Raw genomic sequence first — 19,609 nt, forward strand, 5'->3', positions numbered from 1 at the left:
TCGGTATAGCAAACAGGAGGGTGACGCGTGCAGAGGCGGGCACGGGCACGTGTACATGGAAGGAGGGGATCGTACACTTGGTATAGACGTAAAATCCTGAAAGAGTACATTAAATTGAGTAGTAGGCAGGAAATTTTTTTTTCTTTTTTTTTCTTTTCCTTCCTCCCTCCCCTTTTTTCCTCCGAAATGAAAGAGTAGGTGAGGTTAAGAATTAAAGTTGGCTGGTGGGCTAATGTGTTTTGTGTATTGGTTGATGATATGAGAGTTTCAGATTTAAGTTACAGCTTTTAAAGATTCTAAGTTGCCGCGTGCCAAATTAATTCCTGTCGGGTGTAGGCAATTAAACTTGTGTATGAGGTATGATTCCGTGTACTTCCTTTCGCGAGGGGAACGGAAATTTGTTTGTAGTATATAGAGCCTTGCTTTGTCAAACATATGTCCATGTTCATTAAAGTGGCTGGCTACTGCTTTGGGTAAATTGTGTTTTGTGTCCGCGCGGTGACCATTGAGTCTTGTATTGATTTGTTGTCCGGTCTCACCTATGTATTGTTTGCTACAAGCGGCGCATTCTAGACAGTAGACTACATTGCTTGATGTGCAGGTGAAAGCCGAAGTTACCTTGTGTGTGTAATTCGACGCTGTACTTTTTACTGTAGTAGTGGATTGAATGTGTTTGCATGTAGAGCACCTGGGGCGACCACAGGGATTGGTTCCCAACTTCTTCTTTTTCTGTAGTTTGGCGTGCACAAGAACATCTTTAAAATTAGTGTTGCGTCTGTGTTACGGCTGGGACTCTGTGATATAAGGCCGTGAACTGCTGTTAAACGCAGCAAACGAAACATGTGCTTCAAAGTTTCGAGGGAGCCTACCAACACGTGAACAGATAAGCGTTGTGTAATTTCTCAAACGGTTTTGTCAAAAAATTTTCCACCGTCCAAACGAAATAATATTGCGACAGTGAAAACTCAATTAACATTCCGACTCGCCAATCGCCTCTCCTTGTAACACCGCAGCGCTGCCAACATGACTACTGTGCTTTTTTACAACAGAATATGAGCTCTGTATTTCAGCCCGAAAGCATAATTCCACACATGCCAGAAATTTTCAGCTTCCGATGCGATTGGTGAGAATCCTGCCCTCTGCAACGATAGCTCGGCGGGCGCGCGAGGCGCTTCTTCAAACCAATATGGCGGCGCCGCGGGGCTGTCACCACCCTGAACGGCGGCGCGGCGGGCAGGCATCGAGGCACCCTAGGCGCGGCGGCGCATCGAAGCGAAGCGGCGCAGGCGCACACGGACCCAGGGGAGGTGCTTTGCGTCGTCTGCTACAGCGCTGGAGCGCACCGCCGCTTGCTTTGCCGTACACTTCGCTAGACCCAGGTGACTGAGTGCCCGAGGCGGCATTGCAGGAAGGCGCACTTCACTAACTTTAGCATTTTCCAGCTGGTTCCGTCTACAGCTTGTGAACAGCCTGCTTAATCAATATACATAAACAGAAGCAAGCTTCTCATGCGACCTCATCCCAATGTTACAATCGGCGGTCAAAGCAGCCACTTTAACGTCATGGGTCGAGGAATCTCGTCCGGCGCCAGATCTTCGACTCCTGCAGCTTTGGGCACAGCGTCGCCAAGCAGAGGTTCATGCCAGCCGACACCCAGATTCCGTGGAGGCTCAACTCCGCCACCGTCAGCTGACAGCTGCAGCTAGACGCCACGAACGCCTCACGTCAACGCTGGTTGGCCTGGTGTTCTTCGCTAGGTCCAACCACGAGCGCCGCCTCAATTCGGAGAACGTTCCGAGCAATGGAAGTTGGTGGACGCTCTCCTGACCCGGGTTCCAGCGCGTGCCTCGCGTCTGGCAAAACCGCAGACGCCTTTGCAATTGACATAGCGCAGGCATTATTTCCCGGTTCTGATACGCGGCCACCTGTGGTCTCCGCCCCATTTACGCTTCCGCCGAGTGCAGGGGCACTCCCATCAGCTCACGCTATCGCTGGGATGCAGTCTCCGTTCACGGTGGCTGAATTTCTCGCTGCAATAGACCAAGCCAAATTGAAGACTGCCCCGGGTCCTGACGGCGTGACCTATGAAGCGTTTAAAAACCTAGAAGGAGCCACTCTGGAAGATGTTCTTAATTCGTTAAACGCTGCATGGCTGTCAGGAGAAGTACCGGAGCACTGGCTGCAAGCAGCTATAATCGCCATCCCAAAGCCCGGCAAACCTCATGACAACATATCAAATCTTCGACCAATTTCTCTTATGTGTACATTATGGAAATTGTTGGAACGCATGGTGGCTAACCGTCTCCAGTGCATGGTGGCTAGACGTACATCACTGGTACCACCCGTCGCAAGTTGGCTTCCGCCCCCACCTTGGTGCAGAAGACGGCCTAGGTCACTTGTCCTCTATGGTTTTGATTGGTGGCCGATCGACCCGAGTGAGGTCCGTGCTCGGCATGGATGTGCACAAAGCATACGACCACGTCAGCCACGCTGCCCTCGTTGAAGTGCTACGCTGGATTCACTTACCCGCCCACATATGCAAGTTTATTCACACCTTTCTTACATCTCGTGAATTCGCCATACGCATCAACAAGGAGAATGTGGGATCCTTTCGCCCACATCGCGGTGTACCGCAAGGGTCAGTGCTGGCCCCCATACTTTTCAACATTAGCCTCCTACCCTTGGCATGGCGATTGGGTGACATTGCTGACCTGCACGCACTCATTTATGCGGATGACATCACAGTCTGGACTGTCCACCCGTCTCTCCAAATTCAAGCCACAAGGTTGCAGCTCGCTCTTACGATTACTGATCAATGGTGTTCTTTTCTGGGACTTACGTTGTCGCCTGAAAAGACGGCTCTGCTTCCGGTCGCGAATGCGCGCGGCCGCCGTGCGTTCAACACCACCCCTGTCGTCCTTCTCTTGCACGGAAACAGAATTCCAATCGTCAACTCACTCCGAGTCCTCGGCCTGGACTTGTACGATTCCGGCTCCGCCGGCCCCTGGATTCGCACAGCACGTCAGAAGACATCCCAAATGCTGCACCTCATCCGTAGGATTTCTCAAAAGTCAGGTGGTGCCACAACCACCATTGCCCGCCTCCTCATACGTACTGTGCTACAGCCAAGATTGATATACCAAGCCCAGTTTCACCACATGACACGAGCAGAGTGGGACCGCTTGGAATCTATCAATCGAGCAGCAATGCGGGTTATTACGGGCCTCCCACAAATTACACCCATTCACGCACTCCAGGCCGAAGCGCAATTAAATACGCTAGACGAACTGGTCCACCAGCGTCGCCAAGCTCGTTCCGCAAAGTGCCATCATATCCCTGAAGCTGCAGCTCTTGAGAAGTATATGGTAGACGGTTCAGTGATGCCCTGCGATTCCTGCTCGCCACGACCACCATGGCTTTATCAGCAAGTTACGGACAATCGGCCTCTGACTCGCATACACACACGATCCATTGGCCACCTTAGAGAGTCGAGTATAATAGCAAATAGCCCATCAGCTACGAGTGCAAGCTCTTTGTGCAGACATGTAGCGTATGTCGACGCTAGTGTGAGTGATGATCACGTCACCACGTCTATCGCTTGTCCTGAAATATTGTCAGACATCGCAACCTGCTCGTATGCTTGCTCCCCTGCCTGGCCGTCGACACAGGCGGAGCTCTTGGCAATCCGAGACGCAGTATCCATCCTCTGTCCGCTGCTTCCGCCGTCTAGGAGACACATTGATATCTTCACCGATTCCTCAGCTGCCATCCGTTGTCTGCGGCGTGTTCTGAATTCCGGCGTTTTGGCACAGGAGATTCAGGACACAGTGGAGAAATTATCCGTTACAGTACGTGTACAATGGATACGTCGCAATGCGCATCCCACACAAGCCTTAGTGGATGCAGCGAGCCACAACAAACCTTCGCGTCCACTTCAACTGGCCCCCATCTCTCCGGAGACAAGGCTCCTCGCAGAAAAAGAACACCTTCGGCGCGCCACGCGAGCACTTCTCCCACCGTGTGGCACCGACCTCCCTGGCGGCCTAGCGCGCTGGGAAGAGGTCTTGTTACGAAGGTTACGCCTCCGTGTCGCCCTCACCCCTGCGATAACCTGGTCGAGGTCGGCACAGTACCGTGCCTCCATGAGCGATTCCTGCCCCTTCTGTCCCGCTCCTGTCTGCGAGGTGGACACTGGGCACCTCCTCTGGACTTGCCCTTCTCTACATGCCCTCCGCCAGAAACACCTGCTTCGCTGTGGACCACCCCCAGGTCGGCCACCAGACGCAGAAAGTTGGATCTTGGGGCCCCACCACCGGACATTGCTGGACTTCCTCCGCGAATCCGGAGTGTATTTACATATTTAAACATTTCTTTATGCCAGAAGGCACGCTGACGCAATAAAAAAAAAATGTTTGACAGGGAACTCTTTTTCGCACCTTCTTCGCCTAACGCGTCGCTTCCAGAAGATTTTGCTGCCCGAGTTGCAGAGTGCCCTCAAATCTCCCGGCAAAGCACAGAAGCTACCCAAGCTGAGCGCAAGCATCACTGCGACAACAAACGCCGTGGCCTACGTTTTCACCCTGGAGACCAAGTCCTGCTTTGGACTCCATTCCGCACCCCAGGCCTCTGTGAGAAGTTCCTTCAACGCTACATTGGCCCATACACCATTTAGATAATCTCTAATCTGCGGCCAGGCTGGCCGCTTCCATGACGGGGGAAGTTAGTGTAAGCACTATTAACTTACTTCGTCGTTTTCATTTGTACATAGCCATCATCATCTTCCCTGTTCTTCGACTTCTTCGCGCATGAGCTGCGGCGTTGCCTTATTTTTGGTATAAACAGCGCTGGACAACTTGATCGGTCTCGGTATTATAATATATATATATATATATATATATATATATATATATATATATATATATATATATATATATATATCGTCGCCATTATACATATATAAATGTCGCCACCCAAGATCGTCGTTGCCTTTCGTCAGGTGAGGGCTGACATAAGCACATCACTTCGTGATATGTGCAGCAGTGAAGCTTCAGCGGCAGGTCAGGACACGTTCGTCTTTAAGGCAAATATTTTTGTGAAGCTCGTTCGTATTAGCTTGTATAGCTCCTGTCTACTTTTGTATGGACAACTGCTTTTGCCTTGAACAGTCACGATTAATTCGGAGGCCCTGCCCTTTGCCGTTTCTCATAGGACGTGCATTGCTTTGTAACGGTGCATGTAATTCACTTTACATAGAAAGTCGACTCTCGTTATATCAAGCTCAGTTAACTCAACCTTCTGCGTAATTCGAACGCACTGGATACTCCAGGCGATAAACCACACATTGCTATGGAAATAAAAAAAAAACGTTTACGGGTTAATTCGAACGCGAAAGCATGCCGCTTCGGGTAATTCGACCCTGTCGCGTGCCTTTTTGAGCGCAGCGGCTACTAAAGCTTGGAAAGCGAGACAATCAGTACATGCCGCTACTGCTTCCCTAGCGATGAAGCTGTGTTACTATATAATTATTTTACTTTGATTTTCAGAACCTTAAGAACTTTACTTTTTCTACCAGCTAATGCTGAGGCAGCGGTTAAACGTGTCGGCGCTCGGTTGAGTCGAACTTCGAAAGCAAGAGGCAGGAAAATATTACAGACTGCCTCAGGCAACAAACAAAAAAACCAGAACTCGTTCATTCTGCCACCGTTTGTTAATTCGACGTTTCGGATAATTCGAGCGAATCTCGCGGTCCCGCAATGGTCGAATTAACGGCAGTCTCTATTGATACGTGCACACGACATGCCCACGGCATGTGACGAAAATGTTGCCTCCCTGACAAAGCATCCACAGCAGTACGTTGCACAGTCAGCGGTTAATCAGGCGAAAATATGCATTGACCAAAACATGCCCCGTCCAAGCACTAACCTCGACCATGTAGAACCTCTTGTTGTTCTCCCCCATTACTTCCACGACGCTGATGCCGAAGCTCCAGTACTTTCCGAGGCTCTTGGTCCGCCACATGATCAAGTCCATTTTCTCCTTCGCCGTTATCGACTTGTCGGCGGAGGCTCCAGCTGCCAAGCAGATAAAAAAAAAAACTATGCAGACAGCTTTAGCGCGCTTGGCGTGCGCGTTTTCCAACCGCGCTGGCTGATTGATACGGTACACTGCTGCTCAGCGTAAGGTCGGGGATTCGACTCCTGGTGGGTGATGGGGCACTGACCACGCTATTTTGTCACATCTTTTTTTTTTTGCTAATATTTCACGCTCCTCCCCGCTCCAGTCTCACCTTTAAGAACTTGCATCTTACCTAACAAAAGATAACAGAGAGGGCGCGCACTAGTTGCAGGAAAATAAGTAACTTTCGTACCCAATATTGTTACGTGGTAGTTGTGTTGCCTCGCTTCATCACACAAACATTTTCTTTTTCTCGTGTACAGGCTTTACTACGGCTTAGCCGAATTTCGTATACCGCTTGTGAAGAGCGGTATACGAAAGCGGTATACCCGGTATACCCACTTCATAAGCGCTATACCGCTCATGAATTGCATTAACCCCTTATGAAGTGCAGTTCATAAGTAATTTCCAGAGGCTCCTGCTAAGTTTTAAGTAAGCCAATCTCGAAGGCTATGCTTTCGCTGACTGCAAGCGCCGGAATCAGTCGCAGAGCCTGAGAGACGTCATGGGCGCCATGTTTTTGGAAACCCACAATAACCGGCACTTTCTTTTACCTGCTTAAGTTTAAAAACATCAGGCTCATTCAGTAGCAGTCGCATACCGCCTCGCGTCAATCGCAATTCTTTCTCGGCATCGTTGATGAAGCCGTGGGGAGATTCACTGTGCAGCTTTTATTCACGATTAGAAAAACGCGATAATCGAGGACGTTAGTTCTGTTAACAACTGTGACCATGTGATCATGTTGTGTTCATGTTGGTTCATGTTCATGTTGTGTTCATGTTGTGTTCATGTGACCATGTGATCATGTTTGTGACCATGTTGCGCATTGTTGGAGTAACACTGTACCACGAAGCGTATAGGAGAGCAATCATGCTCCTGTAAAATCGTTCTTGAAGGTAGATCCCCGGCCGAAACGTCGAAGTATTTTTTTTTTTCAATGCACGTAATGTGCAATGTGTAACATGTTTGCGTTTATACCAAAGCCCTTTCAGGTAATAGCGAGCGCTTGCCCTGTATTATTCACTCGTCTTTGTCCCTTCGTGGTTTGCCGACTACGAATCCGCGCCAATTAGTCCTGGTTGGCTATTTCGTTGAGGCTTCGAACTCACTCAGGGCGCTGATGCCGGCTTTGACATCCACGTCAGAGGCCTTATGGTAGTCCAGCTCCTCTGTATCCCCGCCAGTTGACTTGAACAAGGAGTCCCTCACTTCCACGGGACCAGCAGCCGATTTCGCCTGCAGGGAGTAGCAGCATAAGCTATAGTAAACCAAGCCTACTGCAATTCTGCGTGTTCCATCAAAACATTTTACTGTATAACTCACAGTATGTGTCACCTAGTAGGCGACGCTGGGGTTCAGAAGTGATGGTAACGCAAACTGCATGGCTATCGGTGGAGATCAGTGAAACAAATGTATTACAGTAAAGCTTCCTTATAATGAAGTTGAAGAATTATTTACCTTAATTATTACATTATAACTTTACATTATTACGAATCTTTCTAGGGATTGCAATAGAAATTCCAGTTGTTTCGTTGTGTTCAATATTTCTTCACATCTCGTTTCGTTGTAAGGAGGTTAGCTGTATTGGTTTAAAAATGAAGAAAATGATTGGGGCAGATTTGTCAAGGCACAGGTAACTTTACAACAGAATGACAGATTGCTAGATTGCACTCAATATTGTCACAGCTCGAGCAGTGATACAAAGAAACTTGACAACTGTGACACGCCGTCTCAACCACGGCGAGCACCGCTGGGACGGTGCTTCATCTCAGCCGGTGCTCATGTCACGGCTGAGCGATGAAGAACGCAATGATGCTGGCTTGAGTGAACGCTGGGGTAACGTTGAAACTGATGATTTCTGTACTGTGCATATAGCTCGACGAATGCCAACTAAGTTACTGCCGATAAAATATTCATGGTAACAACGTAGTTAAACCTAAGTAGGTCAAGCAGTCTGAGGGACTCTTTGACACCACTAGAGACTATCATCAGTCATCATCATCATTGTAGCAGTGTGTTTGCGCGAGCCTCTACATTGACTCTTGTAAATGGTGTCTATTGACTCTCTATAGCGGAGGCGCAGGTGAGCTGATCTGCAGGGGCGAACAGTAATAGAACGGCGGGGATAATTAATGAAGGAGTAGGGGCGCCTGCATAACAAAGAAAACAGTTTATTTTAAAGGCAAATGCGATATTTTCATATTTGATTGTTTGCTAACGGGATAAATGTGGGCTGAAAATGCCGCCTTGTACACACCCGTACCAAAGAAACACAATGTGAAGTATGTGATCTTTACTTAAGACTCGCTATGTTTAATTGTATTTTTTTATTTTTAGCATATATATATATATATATATATATATATATATATATATATATATATATATATATATATATATATATATATATATATATATGTTAAATTTTATAGAACGCTTTCCTTACCTTTCAGTTATATTCTGCACAAGTGATTCTTTGTGCCCATTGTATAATTTATCACTGTTATGCGGAATACACGCGTACCTATCCGGTATTGCTACACATATTACCTAAACAACACTATGTTGTCTAGGGACCCCTGTTACACATCATTTTGAGTTCAGGGATACGAACTGTTTGATTACGAGGTATAGGATTCTTTAGTAAAGCAATAAAGGGGGCTAGTTGGTGAACGTTCATGGTTATATTGCACTCAGTTTTACAAAGACGATATTAAGGAAGGACAGGACGTGGACGGACGTAGCGCAAACTACCAACTGTTTAATAATGTTAAAAAACGCGCTTATATACAAGGAGATATGGCGCGAGGGGGGGGGGGGTATAAAAGATATGACAAGATCACGGAATGTGATCATAGTTCGGGTCAGGCATACATGGTTCACTGGCACCCGTTCGCCCTGGCAAACTCAACCTCAGCTTTGATAAGCGCGATGGACGGAGTGCTTACGCACGTTTCTTTTTCTTTTGCTATAGGATTCTTGTTGCATCCGAACAAACTATTCTGTCTGCGTCACGGATCAGAAGGGTTGACAATGAAAGCAGCAGAACTAGCCGCGGTACAGTACACTTTTACCCCCGTATGCAGAGATGCAACTTAAGTCGAAGCACATGCTTGACTTGATTTAGATGACGCCTGACGTTAACGTGCCCAAAGACGCTCACTGCGTTTTCTTCGGCGCGTTCCCGATAGGCGTCACTCGGATCAAGTTCTAGCATGGGCTTCAACTTAAGTTGCATTTCTGCATACGGGGGTTAGCTGTGGCCTTGCGCAGTTGATTTCGAGGCCGTGGATTCGACCTCATCGTGCTGCCCTCAAATCAGTGGGCGCAACTTGCAAAAACACTCGTGTGCTTATATTTAGTTGCACATTAAAAAGAACCAGATGGTCAAAACAGCCCGGAGCCACCCGCTATGGCGTTTCTCATAAACCAGATCGTGGTTCTGGCACGTCAAACCATAATTAACTTTTTTTTTTAAGAAGCAGAAAGCTATCGTATCGCAGTTTTGGCACGTAAAACTCCGGATTTCAATTGTCTAAGCATTAGAAGGCTACCCAAACGTGCTTCGTGGAGCCAGTTGCTGCTACATATATATATATATATATATATATATATATATAGATTCTTAGTAAATCACCTAAATGTGTAGCAGAAGACCATCACCATGACGTGCGTAGCTTTGAGGCTTTGTGTACGCAATCCTCCGTGTCGATAGGTTCATGATGTCACAGAAATATGATTGAACAAAACGGGCCACACAAAATGGGAGGTTTTACGTACAAACTATATCACAAACACTAAGCGCATACGCGTAACATTGCTACCGCAAGTAGAGAAGTACTCACAAATTTCATCATCTTCTTGAAGCTGGGGGAGGCGTACGAGTAGAGCGCCTTCTGCGTGGATGGCTCGATGTCCACCATGTCGTCCACCTTGAGAAGCTTTCGCTTCAGGGTGTTGCTGGTAGCGCTGATAGCTGCGAATCACCAAAGAGAGGCGGCACGCGTTAGTGTCGGCTCTGCATGTTCGGAAGGGCTGAGCAAAGCAGTGGTGACCGACAAAGACGCCATAGTTGACGAACAGGTGCGCATTGCGTGATGGCTCACTGGCTGTGGCGTATCGTTTTCGTAATCTCGTTCCGCATAAGCTCCTCTAAGTAAGTCCGACACATTCGCAGAAATCCCGCGAAAATTTTCCGCTACGTGGAACATTTAGTGTTCCACCAAGTAGAACACTATCACTCCTAATACCGTTCCACGTAGGTAAACGTAGATTTCATCAACCAAGTGGAACCACTCACGTGGAACGAAATTGAGAGCGTGCTGCTGAACACGGGTGCGTCGGCTCGACTGATGTCCGCGGCGGACGCATATCGACGGAGGGCTATGTCCAAGAACACTGATGTACTTAAGGTTTAGATGCTCTTTTAAGAACTCTACGCTACCAAAATTGACACTTAGTATTCATACCCACAACCGTGGCGTCTCTCCCAACCTCAGTGCTGCAGGGTGACATGTAACCCCACCAAGTAATCAGTAAGTGCACTTCCAAGTGCAGGTCATTAGCCACATTTACGTAGCATGCGACACAACACAGCGTGTAGCATTCTCTAAAGCATCGCGGTAATTACTATGCGACAGCGTTTGCATGCGGCGCATTATTCTCAGCGGGAACCTGTTTCCGGCGGCTTGCATTGCACCGGTGAGTGGAGGAGAGAACACGGCGGCAACCTTCTCGCTGCTTCAATGCGATACGCCAAGCGTTTTAGAAGCACCGCACCAGGCGACTTAACCAGTCTCGAACTTCCTTCTCCTGTCGCATCGACACCATTCACCTCCCTGGCGCATTACTCTGTCTGTTATTTCCTCTTTATGTCCACCTCCCCTTTCCCAAGGCGCTTAAACGCGCTCCCTAAAGGGCTGTAGGAAGAGCACCTATTCCTCGCTTCAACCACTCTCTCTAGCCTAGTTACCTCCGTTTACATCAATGCGACGTGCTATAAGTTCGATATGATGGGCCAGTTGACGTATTCATGTAAACGCCCTTGTGGGTATTGCCCAAATCCATGACCTGTGGGCGGGTCTCTCCGGCTGACAGACGCGGATCTCTAAGGCCGTGCTTTTGACAACTACGCGCACCAGAAGTCATTGCGGAGCTGGAAACACGTCGTGTACAAGCCATTTTCTCGGCTCCACCAATTGCAAGAGAGGAGAGCGGCTCCACTCACTGAATCGTTCCGGCTTGTCCCCGTCCTTCTTCCTGGTCATGCAGTCTCCGATGGCGGGAATGTTGCAGAGCTCCCTGGTGGTGGCCAGCCTCTTCCAGTTGAAGCCCGCGTAGAACGGGTGCTCGCGGATCTCCGCGTACGTGACGGAGCCGAGCCGCTCGACGGGGTTCTTCTTGAGCAACTTGAAGACCATGTCCTTGGCCTCGGGCGTGGCCGAGTGCGGGTGCTCCTCGACCTTTGGCCACTTGAGCGGCTGGTTGATGATCTTGTCCGTCAGCTCCTGCTTGGTCTCGCCGCGGAAGGGCACGCGGCCGGTCATCATCTTGTAGAAGGTGGCGCCCGCCGACCACCAGTCGCAGGACCGGCCGTACGGCCTCCGCTTGAGGATCTCGGGGGCCATGTAGGGTATGGTTCCGGCGGACTCGCCGTCGTAAAACTCGAACGCCGTCTTGGTGAAGTAGCCCTTGCAGACGCGCCTCGAGACTGCGCCATACGCGTTATGCGGGAAGGAAACGGGTGAACCGAAGTGGTAAACCAGCAATATGCACGAAACAACGTGGTTTTGAAAAGCGCAGAGTTTTCTATAGACATTACTAGAGGGAGCTCTGGTATGCTAGTGTCTTCAGGAGCTGCAGGTAGGGCGGTTGAGCCAGTTTGGGAATGACTGGCACACGGACTTGCCTAGAATTCGTCCTTCTGGCTTCGAACGGCTTTGTGGCCTTGCGAATTGGTCATTTTCAACAATGTATTGCGTCATAAAGTAAATATTCATAGTAATTATACTGTGCGCACACTCTCATTGCTTTCTGCGTTTAAAACAAGAAAAAAAGCAATTGCATAGAAAGTTGTGCCATAAAGACAAGCAAAGCACTACAAAGCCACGAGAACATCGGAAACCACAAGCACAGAGGTCAGATGAATCCATGAGTACTAACCTTCATTGCCATGGTGGATGAACAATAGCAGTGCAAGAGTTCAGTTTAGTTAATTTTAGTAGGAAACGACGCGGTCAAAATGAATGAACTATCCTCTTTCAGGTTGCAATCAATACTTTCTGTTTAAAATTTAGTACAATCACATTTGTTGTAGCTTTAGAATCGTGAAAAGCGCACCACGATAGATGGTGAATGTGGAGTTTTCAACAGTTCAGTGAGTTTTGTCCAGTTTCCCGAATGTCGACCCCGTGCTCTACAGAGAAGCGGCCATACGTGTAAACGTCGACTATGTCACGTCTAGCATGCTTGGAGAGTACTTACCTGGCCACTTGAAAAATAAGCCTGGATCTAAATAACGTCAGTAACAGTATAAAAAAAAGCGAACCCGCTACATGATGATGTTAAACCCGCTACTTGACGCCTCAGTAAGACCGAGAGCAAACAGCTGTATGTATTGCAACTCGCGTTATTGAAGGGCTTCACGCATATTCAAACTTACAACGCAGGTCCGTGCACAGGTGCTTCAAGATGTCTACTAAGGGTTCTCAATATTATATTCATGAGCACCTTTGCTTTTGGTGCTCTATATTTGCGTGCAAAATTCTGGACAGAGCGCCTGAAGGGGATAGCAGTACTTGCGGACGACTTTCTGTGGCAGTATAGGAATAACTGCAGAGGTGTAGCGTAGTTGTGATAGTGCTCCTGAAGTTAGTCCCACAGTGTCTCATTCGCGTTTGCTTAGAACAAAATTAACGCTTTCCTTACTACAGCACTTATATTGCATTGGGGTGTAACAGTTAGAACTTTATTTTCTTGCTCTACTTTTCGATTCGTGGCACTCGCGAAACCAGCGCAATCGGAATCTACGCTGATTCAGTGTCTGCTCCAAGAAACTGAAACCAACAGTGCTGTCAAACTCTGCCGGAACTACTTGGCGGAGTAACACATGTGCAGAAGCTCCGCCTCCCCTAGCTTATTTCGCATTGGCACAGAAGGCTTGTCTCTGAGTGCAAGGGACTAGGCGAGTTCTTCAGATAGGGTGGCCCGCTTTTCGATACGGAGACCATCGTTGCGATTCAACCAAAACTTAAAGATGGCTTTTTGCTACAGAACGTCTGTGCCTGACGTCACAGAAGAGCAGTGCTAGAATACGACAAAGGACAGGAAAGAGAACACAGTCACTGCGCTGACTAACAACTGTATGTATGCGTGTTTACTGTACGCCTGATTGACGGCGGTCAGTGAAGTGCGTCAAGCAACACTTCCCTGACGAGCACCGGTTGGTCAGGCATACGTGTTTGTACGATAAACAGAAAGCACAAGAATAACGTTAGAAAGCTTGCAATCTATAGAAATGTCTTGCACTGTCGCCAGTGCAAATGTGCGCCCGTGTTTTCCGAGCGTTACACAAAAACAACGCTTGACTGGTAATCTTATGCTGATCTAATGTACAGTCGAGTGCAAAAGTATAGAGACCACGGCATGTGAAAAAAAAACAGGAATTAATTTCTTCTAGCACAGCCATGCCACGTGAAATTGTATAAAAGCAAGGCGCTGGTCTAGCAGGCGCACGTGGGCAGTACACTTGATTTCGGCTTTTATGCCTATAGGCTGAGAAGAAAAAAGAAAGAAATTTAGGGGCAACTTTGATCCTTAAGCTTTTTCCCTCGACTGTACATGTTGAAATTTCTGCGAAGCGAAGCCCTCGTGAAACCGCTGCATTATTGCTATAAAGCTAAATGTGATACGCACAGTCGCCTTCATTGTCATCTATTCAACATGTAATCTCGCACAATTTTCATGTTTATACACCTTACTGTTCGCAAACTTTAATGTGATGAAATGTTCATGTTTACGCGCTACACTGCACACTATATACGCCGTAATGCAACAATAGAGTTCATGCTAGTAGTGCACACTATAGGAGACTTGCACACAGCGATGTCGTGAGGACGCAGGTGATGTTTGTCGATGGAACAACGGTGAGGACAGATGCATGCCACAAGAAGTACAGCTCGAAAGACAGGGTTAAGATTGAGCCAGTATGCTTGCCGTTTCATTCCTGTATCCACGTCTTATTGGAAACTGACGCGCGCACACGTGTTATACATGATGTGAGGCATGCGGTCATTCGGCAAGCCGGCAACTACGGTCAAGACAGTCTAGGAGGCTTCGTATAGGAAAGACTTATTTCACGATTTGAATGACCGAGATTGATCGTTCAAAGATGATAGCGTCAGCATTCCTACCCTGAAACATTCCACGAAATATATTGATTCTCTTGCTGCGGCCTTCTGATAGAAATTCCCCGTGTGTCACCCGTTTTAATCCGCTTAGCGTTCTTTGGGAAGCTAACTTTGATCTGTTGCGAACGTCTGGAACTGCAACCGGATTTCGTTCTTTTTTCTTTTTTTATGCTGCTTTTCATTGGGATACCTAACCGCGCATTAAAAAATGCACTTTAACTTGAAGTCAATGCTTTACTTGATTACTTGACCTATATAGATGCCTGTTGGCGTGAACGGGCCGAAGGAGAAGTGATGAGAGTCTTGAGCCCGTTCATGCCAGAACGTCATCTAGATCAAGTGAAGCGGGGGCTTCAAGGTTAAGGCACGGTTCTGAATAAAAGGCGAGTCTCTGTATGAAAGGCACATCAATCATGGTAATACATACATGCAGTCTTTATTCAGCGCAGTATGGCGCGCATTCCTTCCCATTTTGTCCCTTCTTCTGGCACCAGTTTTCTATGTGATCATGAACGAAGTAGCCCGCCAAGTCAATCCCACTCTTTAGCAAAAGTGTGGAGAAATAAGTGCTCGAAAACTGCAGCGAAAATCCTTTCGGTCCCAGTTAATATGTTTCCGCACTCTTGAAAAAATAATTCACTGTGGAAATAAGGCTATCTACAACAGGAATGCATTCCACGGTACCTTTGAGTTTCCGCATTTCTAGAAATAGTGCAGAGTACGGAGTCTCTAGCACAAGTTTATGTATTGTGCAATGGCTGACTTCAGCTATGCAGTGACACGCCCCGTAAGAAGAATAATTAAAGCACTGAGTGTAGTTTTTACTATTAATTTTATTGGTCATTATCGCGGAAATCTTGATGTTCTCCACTGCTACGGAGCTTGGTGAACAAACGTTATCATTTTATAACTTTGGGTATAGCCCTCGCAGGGACACGTTGTAGTTTTGGCACGTACAGAAGGAGCAGCACCACTACGTTAACCTTTTAATGACGACGCCTATAAAAGCCAGAATTTTTTTTCTGTCTAAAATGTGCAACCAGATCGAGTATAGGCATAATCAACAAAAAAGAAAAAAATATATATTGCATTAACTTACTTCAGCGATACGGGGAAACCCAAGGCAGAGAATTGGAAGTGGCCTTCACCCCAAGCCACCTATGGCTTAGTTTTGGAATTGGTGCAGACAGCTGTCATTATATGCAAACCATTGTGTACATTCCAATTGCTTTAGATCGCGTGCGGGACACCACAGCAGCCGAAAATACTGCATAGGTATGTCTCCTCTGACTATGCTTTCAAAGGAAAGCAAGTCGCGTGCCGAATCCCTTCTACAGCGTCCTGTGTTCCTGCTCTAAACCGACAAATGACGCTTTCCGCCTGTAATTCAGCGTTGGCCGAAGAGATTTTAGCCAGAGACTTCGTATTCAGTCTTGAAACCCATCAAGCAAAAAGTAATTTCCTGTATGTTGCCTGTAGGCAGCACTCGAACATAAATGTTTAATTACTGGCATTGCTGTTAGTTACTACTGCGGCAGTGGGACGTTAAAAACGTTTACGATTTCAGCAATAATCAGATGCGAGCGTTGCTACTTACAGTGCCCGATGCAGACCTTGTTGGTGTCGAAGTCGATGACCTTCACTCGACCCCCTGGAAGGATCATCATGCTGAAAGGAAACAATTGGCAATTGCACAGATTCGGCCACGAGCGTGTTGGAATCTCATGGAAACAGCATTTCCTAGACTGCAGGTTTTCAGTTGCCCAAAGTATTCTTAGTAGTAGCAGCTACGAACGCGAGTAGTGAAATAAATTTCAGTGCAGCTGGTTAAATCTTTCAAGACGAGAAGACATGCATAAAGAACTGTCTCTGGAGAAGCGTTTGTTTCTTCACAAATCAATGTACTTTTAGGAGCCCTGAATAATGTCTGAATTGGCTTACCTTCGGAGATATTAATGCCAGAAATAAATATAAAACACATGTTAAACGTTTTCTTTAGGCAACGAAATTATTAATGCGAAAGAATGACACGGCTCATGAGGCGGAATATCCGGCGTATAGTTGTTGGCGTTGGCGCAACCAACGATGGTCCAAAAAGTCATCGAGCCCTCTACCTTTGGTGGGAGTCAAGCCCACGACCTTTGGTGTTAATTAAGGCAGAGTTAATTAAGGCACTCGAGCCCATGGCCATTGGTGTTAAGGCACGCGACGTGAAGCTTTCGTGAAAACGATTAATCAATGGTCGTGCAACTGCGCATCTTCATGGGCGCGGCCCCGCTGTGGTTGCTCAGTGGCTATGGTGTTGGGCTGCTGAGCACGAGGTCGCGGGATCGAATCCCGGCCACGGCGGCCGCATTTCGATGGGGGCGAAGTGCGAAAACACCCGTGTGCTTAGATTTAGGTGCACGTTAAAGATCCCCAGGTGGTCAAAATTTCCGGAGTCCTCCACTACGGCGTGCCTCATAATCAGAAAGTGGTTTTGGCACGTAAAACCCCAAATATTATTATTATTCATGGGCGCGGAAGCGAGTGAGGTCAGCCACTCACTTGGACACTTTGATGTCCCGGTGGAGCAGGCCCCTGAGATGCATGTGCTCCAGCGCCAGGATGAGCTGCGCCATGACGATGCGGCACTCCTCGGTGGGCAGGTACACCGCCTTGTCCACCACGCGCATCAGGTCGGCGCCACAGATGTACTCCATCACGGTGATGTAGGCGTCCTGATGGTACACAGATGTCTTACGCCATCTCCATGCGGATTTATATGCTACAGATAATTGCAACAAACGTTGGCCAGTGAAGACCCCCGATCACTTGCTCAGTGCAAATCGTGGCACCACGGGAGGAACTCTTGAGCTTTTGTGCTTGCGGCACGGGCTGTAGGCCGACAGTAAGACTAACTGATTGTGAGTCAGCCCCGAGGCGGCGCTCACTCTTAATTCTTGTTGTACTTAGGGATCCCAGCTATAAATGAATGCTTTTTCCAAGGTTTCCCTACCTATGGTGCCGTGTCCGTATAAGCTATCAAAATATTGTCGAGTTGTAGTGACGGCGAACGGTCACGCAGTGTGAAGTAGCTTCTCGTTGTGCCCTCAGCACTACAGCCAAACGTGCCGCATGCCCTGCATGGGCATCCGACAGCTGGGCAGGTTGATTTCTCGCCTACGCTCGCGAGGATACAAGAGAGGTATACTACTTGCCACAACTGACCACCAACCTTGCTCATTACGTCAAGACATGCCGAAACTAGAGCACTGCTGGGGCATGGGCTCACGCTAAAACCTGAGCTTGGCTCGGAATAAGCTCAGGCTTCTGTCGAGCTAGTGGTAGGCCCGGATACGGTATATAACTTCGCAAGACAGTCAAATGCAAAATATTACTGCTCTTACAGCGTTTTTGGTCAGCGGAACCTGTCGGCCTACGGGAAAGCAGGGGCAGGCAGGCCACGAGACAGTAGCAGTACACTCCACTGATTTGTGTTACGTTAGCCAAGAATTCTTGTGCGGCTTGCATCTTCACAATAACCGAGAACTGAACCATGCTTCGCTGGGTTCAAGGGCTAACGGCCGGATAGGGCCGGGCCGGGTAGCTGAGTACGGGCCACAGGCTTGAAAACGCCGGGCTGAGTGCATGAAACTTTCGCGCTCGTGCCGAATCCAGGTTAGAGAAAAAATTGTTCATGTGGGGCTCTAGACGAGACTGCCAATGACGCAAAACACCACCGACAAGAACGACTGGATTGCTAGAGCATATCTAATCTCCCTGCCGACCGTTTGAGGAGATCGGGATGGGCTTAGTGGGGCCCTTTCCGGGCGTCAACATCGGGGAATAAGTGTATCGTCGTGGACACCGACTATATTACCCCGTTTCGCTGAAACTCATTGTCCAGAACATCCTGTTACATGGTGCCCCACAAGTCCTCATCACCGACAGATGAGTAGCAGTGTACGCTCGATAATATAAAGAACGGTGTACCATATACTAGACATTTAAAATTTTTAAATTTAAGCATAGCAATAAATGTGTGAACACGGTGAAGTTGTCAGTGTCACCCGGAACAGCATTCCACATACTTCTAACCTCTGCCCGGAACATTGTTCCACGCACTTTTATCCAGGACAATGTTACATAATAAATTTTAACAAAATATGTGGTATTGTATTTCAGTGACGTAGTCGATATCACCGGAAGCAGTCTTTTTTGCGTATGTCCCGCTTACTTAAACATGATTCTAGGCAGAAGTGCGTTAAACAATGTTCCAGATAAAATTAAGACATATGGCGGAACACACTGTTTCGGGTTACACCGACTACATTACTGGAATGCATGTGGCATACCTAGCGAGGGTTCATTAGCCTAGTTCTGCCAATCGAACACCGCACGTACGTCAAGACGCAGGACATTTGTAAGCCATTTGTAAGACGCTGGACATAAGCTGGAAACGAATGACAGCGCATTTTCCGTCTTCTTCCTATGTCCTGTGTTTTGCGCTGTCAATAGCTTTTTATACGACGCAGTTCCGCACGCATTTTTTTACCTAATCTTTAAATTCTTTCGTAAACATGCACCTACTGAGACGTCTAAAGTGGGCACAATTGATGTAATATAGACCGCTCTGCAAGATACCACTGATTTGTTAGTAGAACCTTTGAAAAACCCTCGTAAGCATGGTTACAACTTCAGGTAGCCTGTAAATTTCTATGTTAGGTTTGTCCGATTCAAATGCTGAAACATGCATAGACGGAACTTCGATGACTGTTCTCGGTGTGAAGTTACGGATTTGTAAACTTGGTGCTTGAATTTGTTTTATAGTTAAAAATTTGCGCAATATCTTTTTTTAAAATTTGACATCCTTCCCTGTAAAATTGTTTACACCCTTAAGGGTGATTTCTTGTCGCACCGGTAACGCCTTACCGTTAGGGCCGTACAAAAATTTACAGAGGCCGACGACGGATCACTAACTACATATGTGATGACAAAAGAGGTAGTGAAATTATATAATCATTCTCACAGCCTTGAGTGCACAG

At 47.5% G+C, this 19,609-nt stretch overlaps 2 protein-coding genes across 6 annotated transcripts in view; one reads left to right on the forward strand and one right to left on the reverse strand.

Annotated features, from left to right (window-relative positions):
• LOC135905116 (uncharacterized) overlaps positions 1 to 19,609 on the forward strand; it is a 595,563-nt gene that overhangs the window by 150,147 nt on the left and 425,807 nt on the right. The window lies entirely within an intron of this gene.
• Positions 1 to 19,609, reverse strand: part of LOC135905113 (microtubule-associated serine/threonine-protein kinase 3-like) — a 36,425-nt gene that overhangs the window by 5,899 nt on the left and 10,917 nt on the right. The window contains exons 5-10 of the mRNA XM_065436106.1: positions 17,130 to 17,302; positions 16,180 to 16,250; positions 11,402 to 11,884; positions 10,020 to 10,150; positions 7,284 to 7,410; positions 5,923 to 6,071 (exon numbers count right to left, since the gene is read on the reverse strand). Coding sequence (XP_065292178.1) covers positions 5,923 to 6,071; positions 7,284 to 7,410; positions 10,020 to 10,150; positions 11,402 to 11,884; positions 16,180 to 16,250; positions 17,130 to 17,302 — 1,134 coding nt within the window. The remainder of the gene's footprint in view (positions 1 to 5,922; positions 6,072 to 7,283; positions 7,411 to 10,019; positions 10,151 to 11,401; positions 11,885 to 16,179; positions 16,251 to 17,129; positions 17,303 to 19,609) is intronic.

This window comes from Dermacentor albipictus, chromosome 6 (genome assembly GCF_038994185.2).
Source record: "Dermacentor albipictus isolate Rhodes 1998 colony chromosome 6, USDA_Dalb.pri_finalv2, whole genome shotgun sequence".
Lineage (NCBI taxonomy): Eukaryota > Metazoa > Arthropoda > Arachnida > Ixodida > Ixodidae > Dermacentor > Dermacentor albipictus.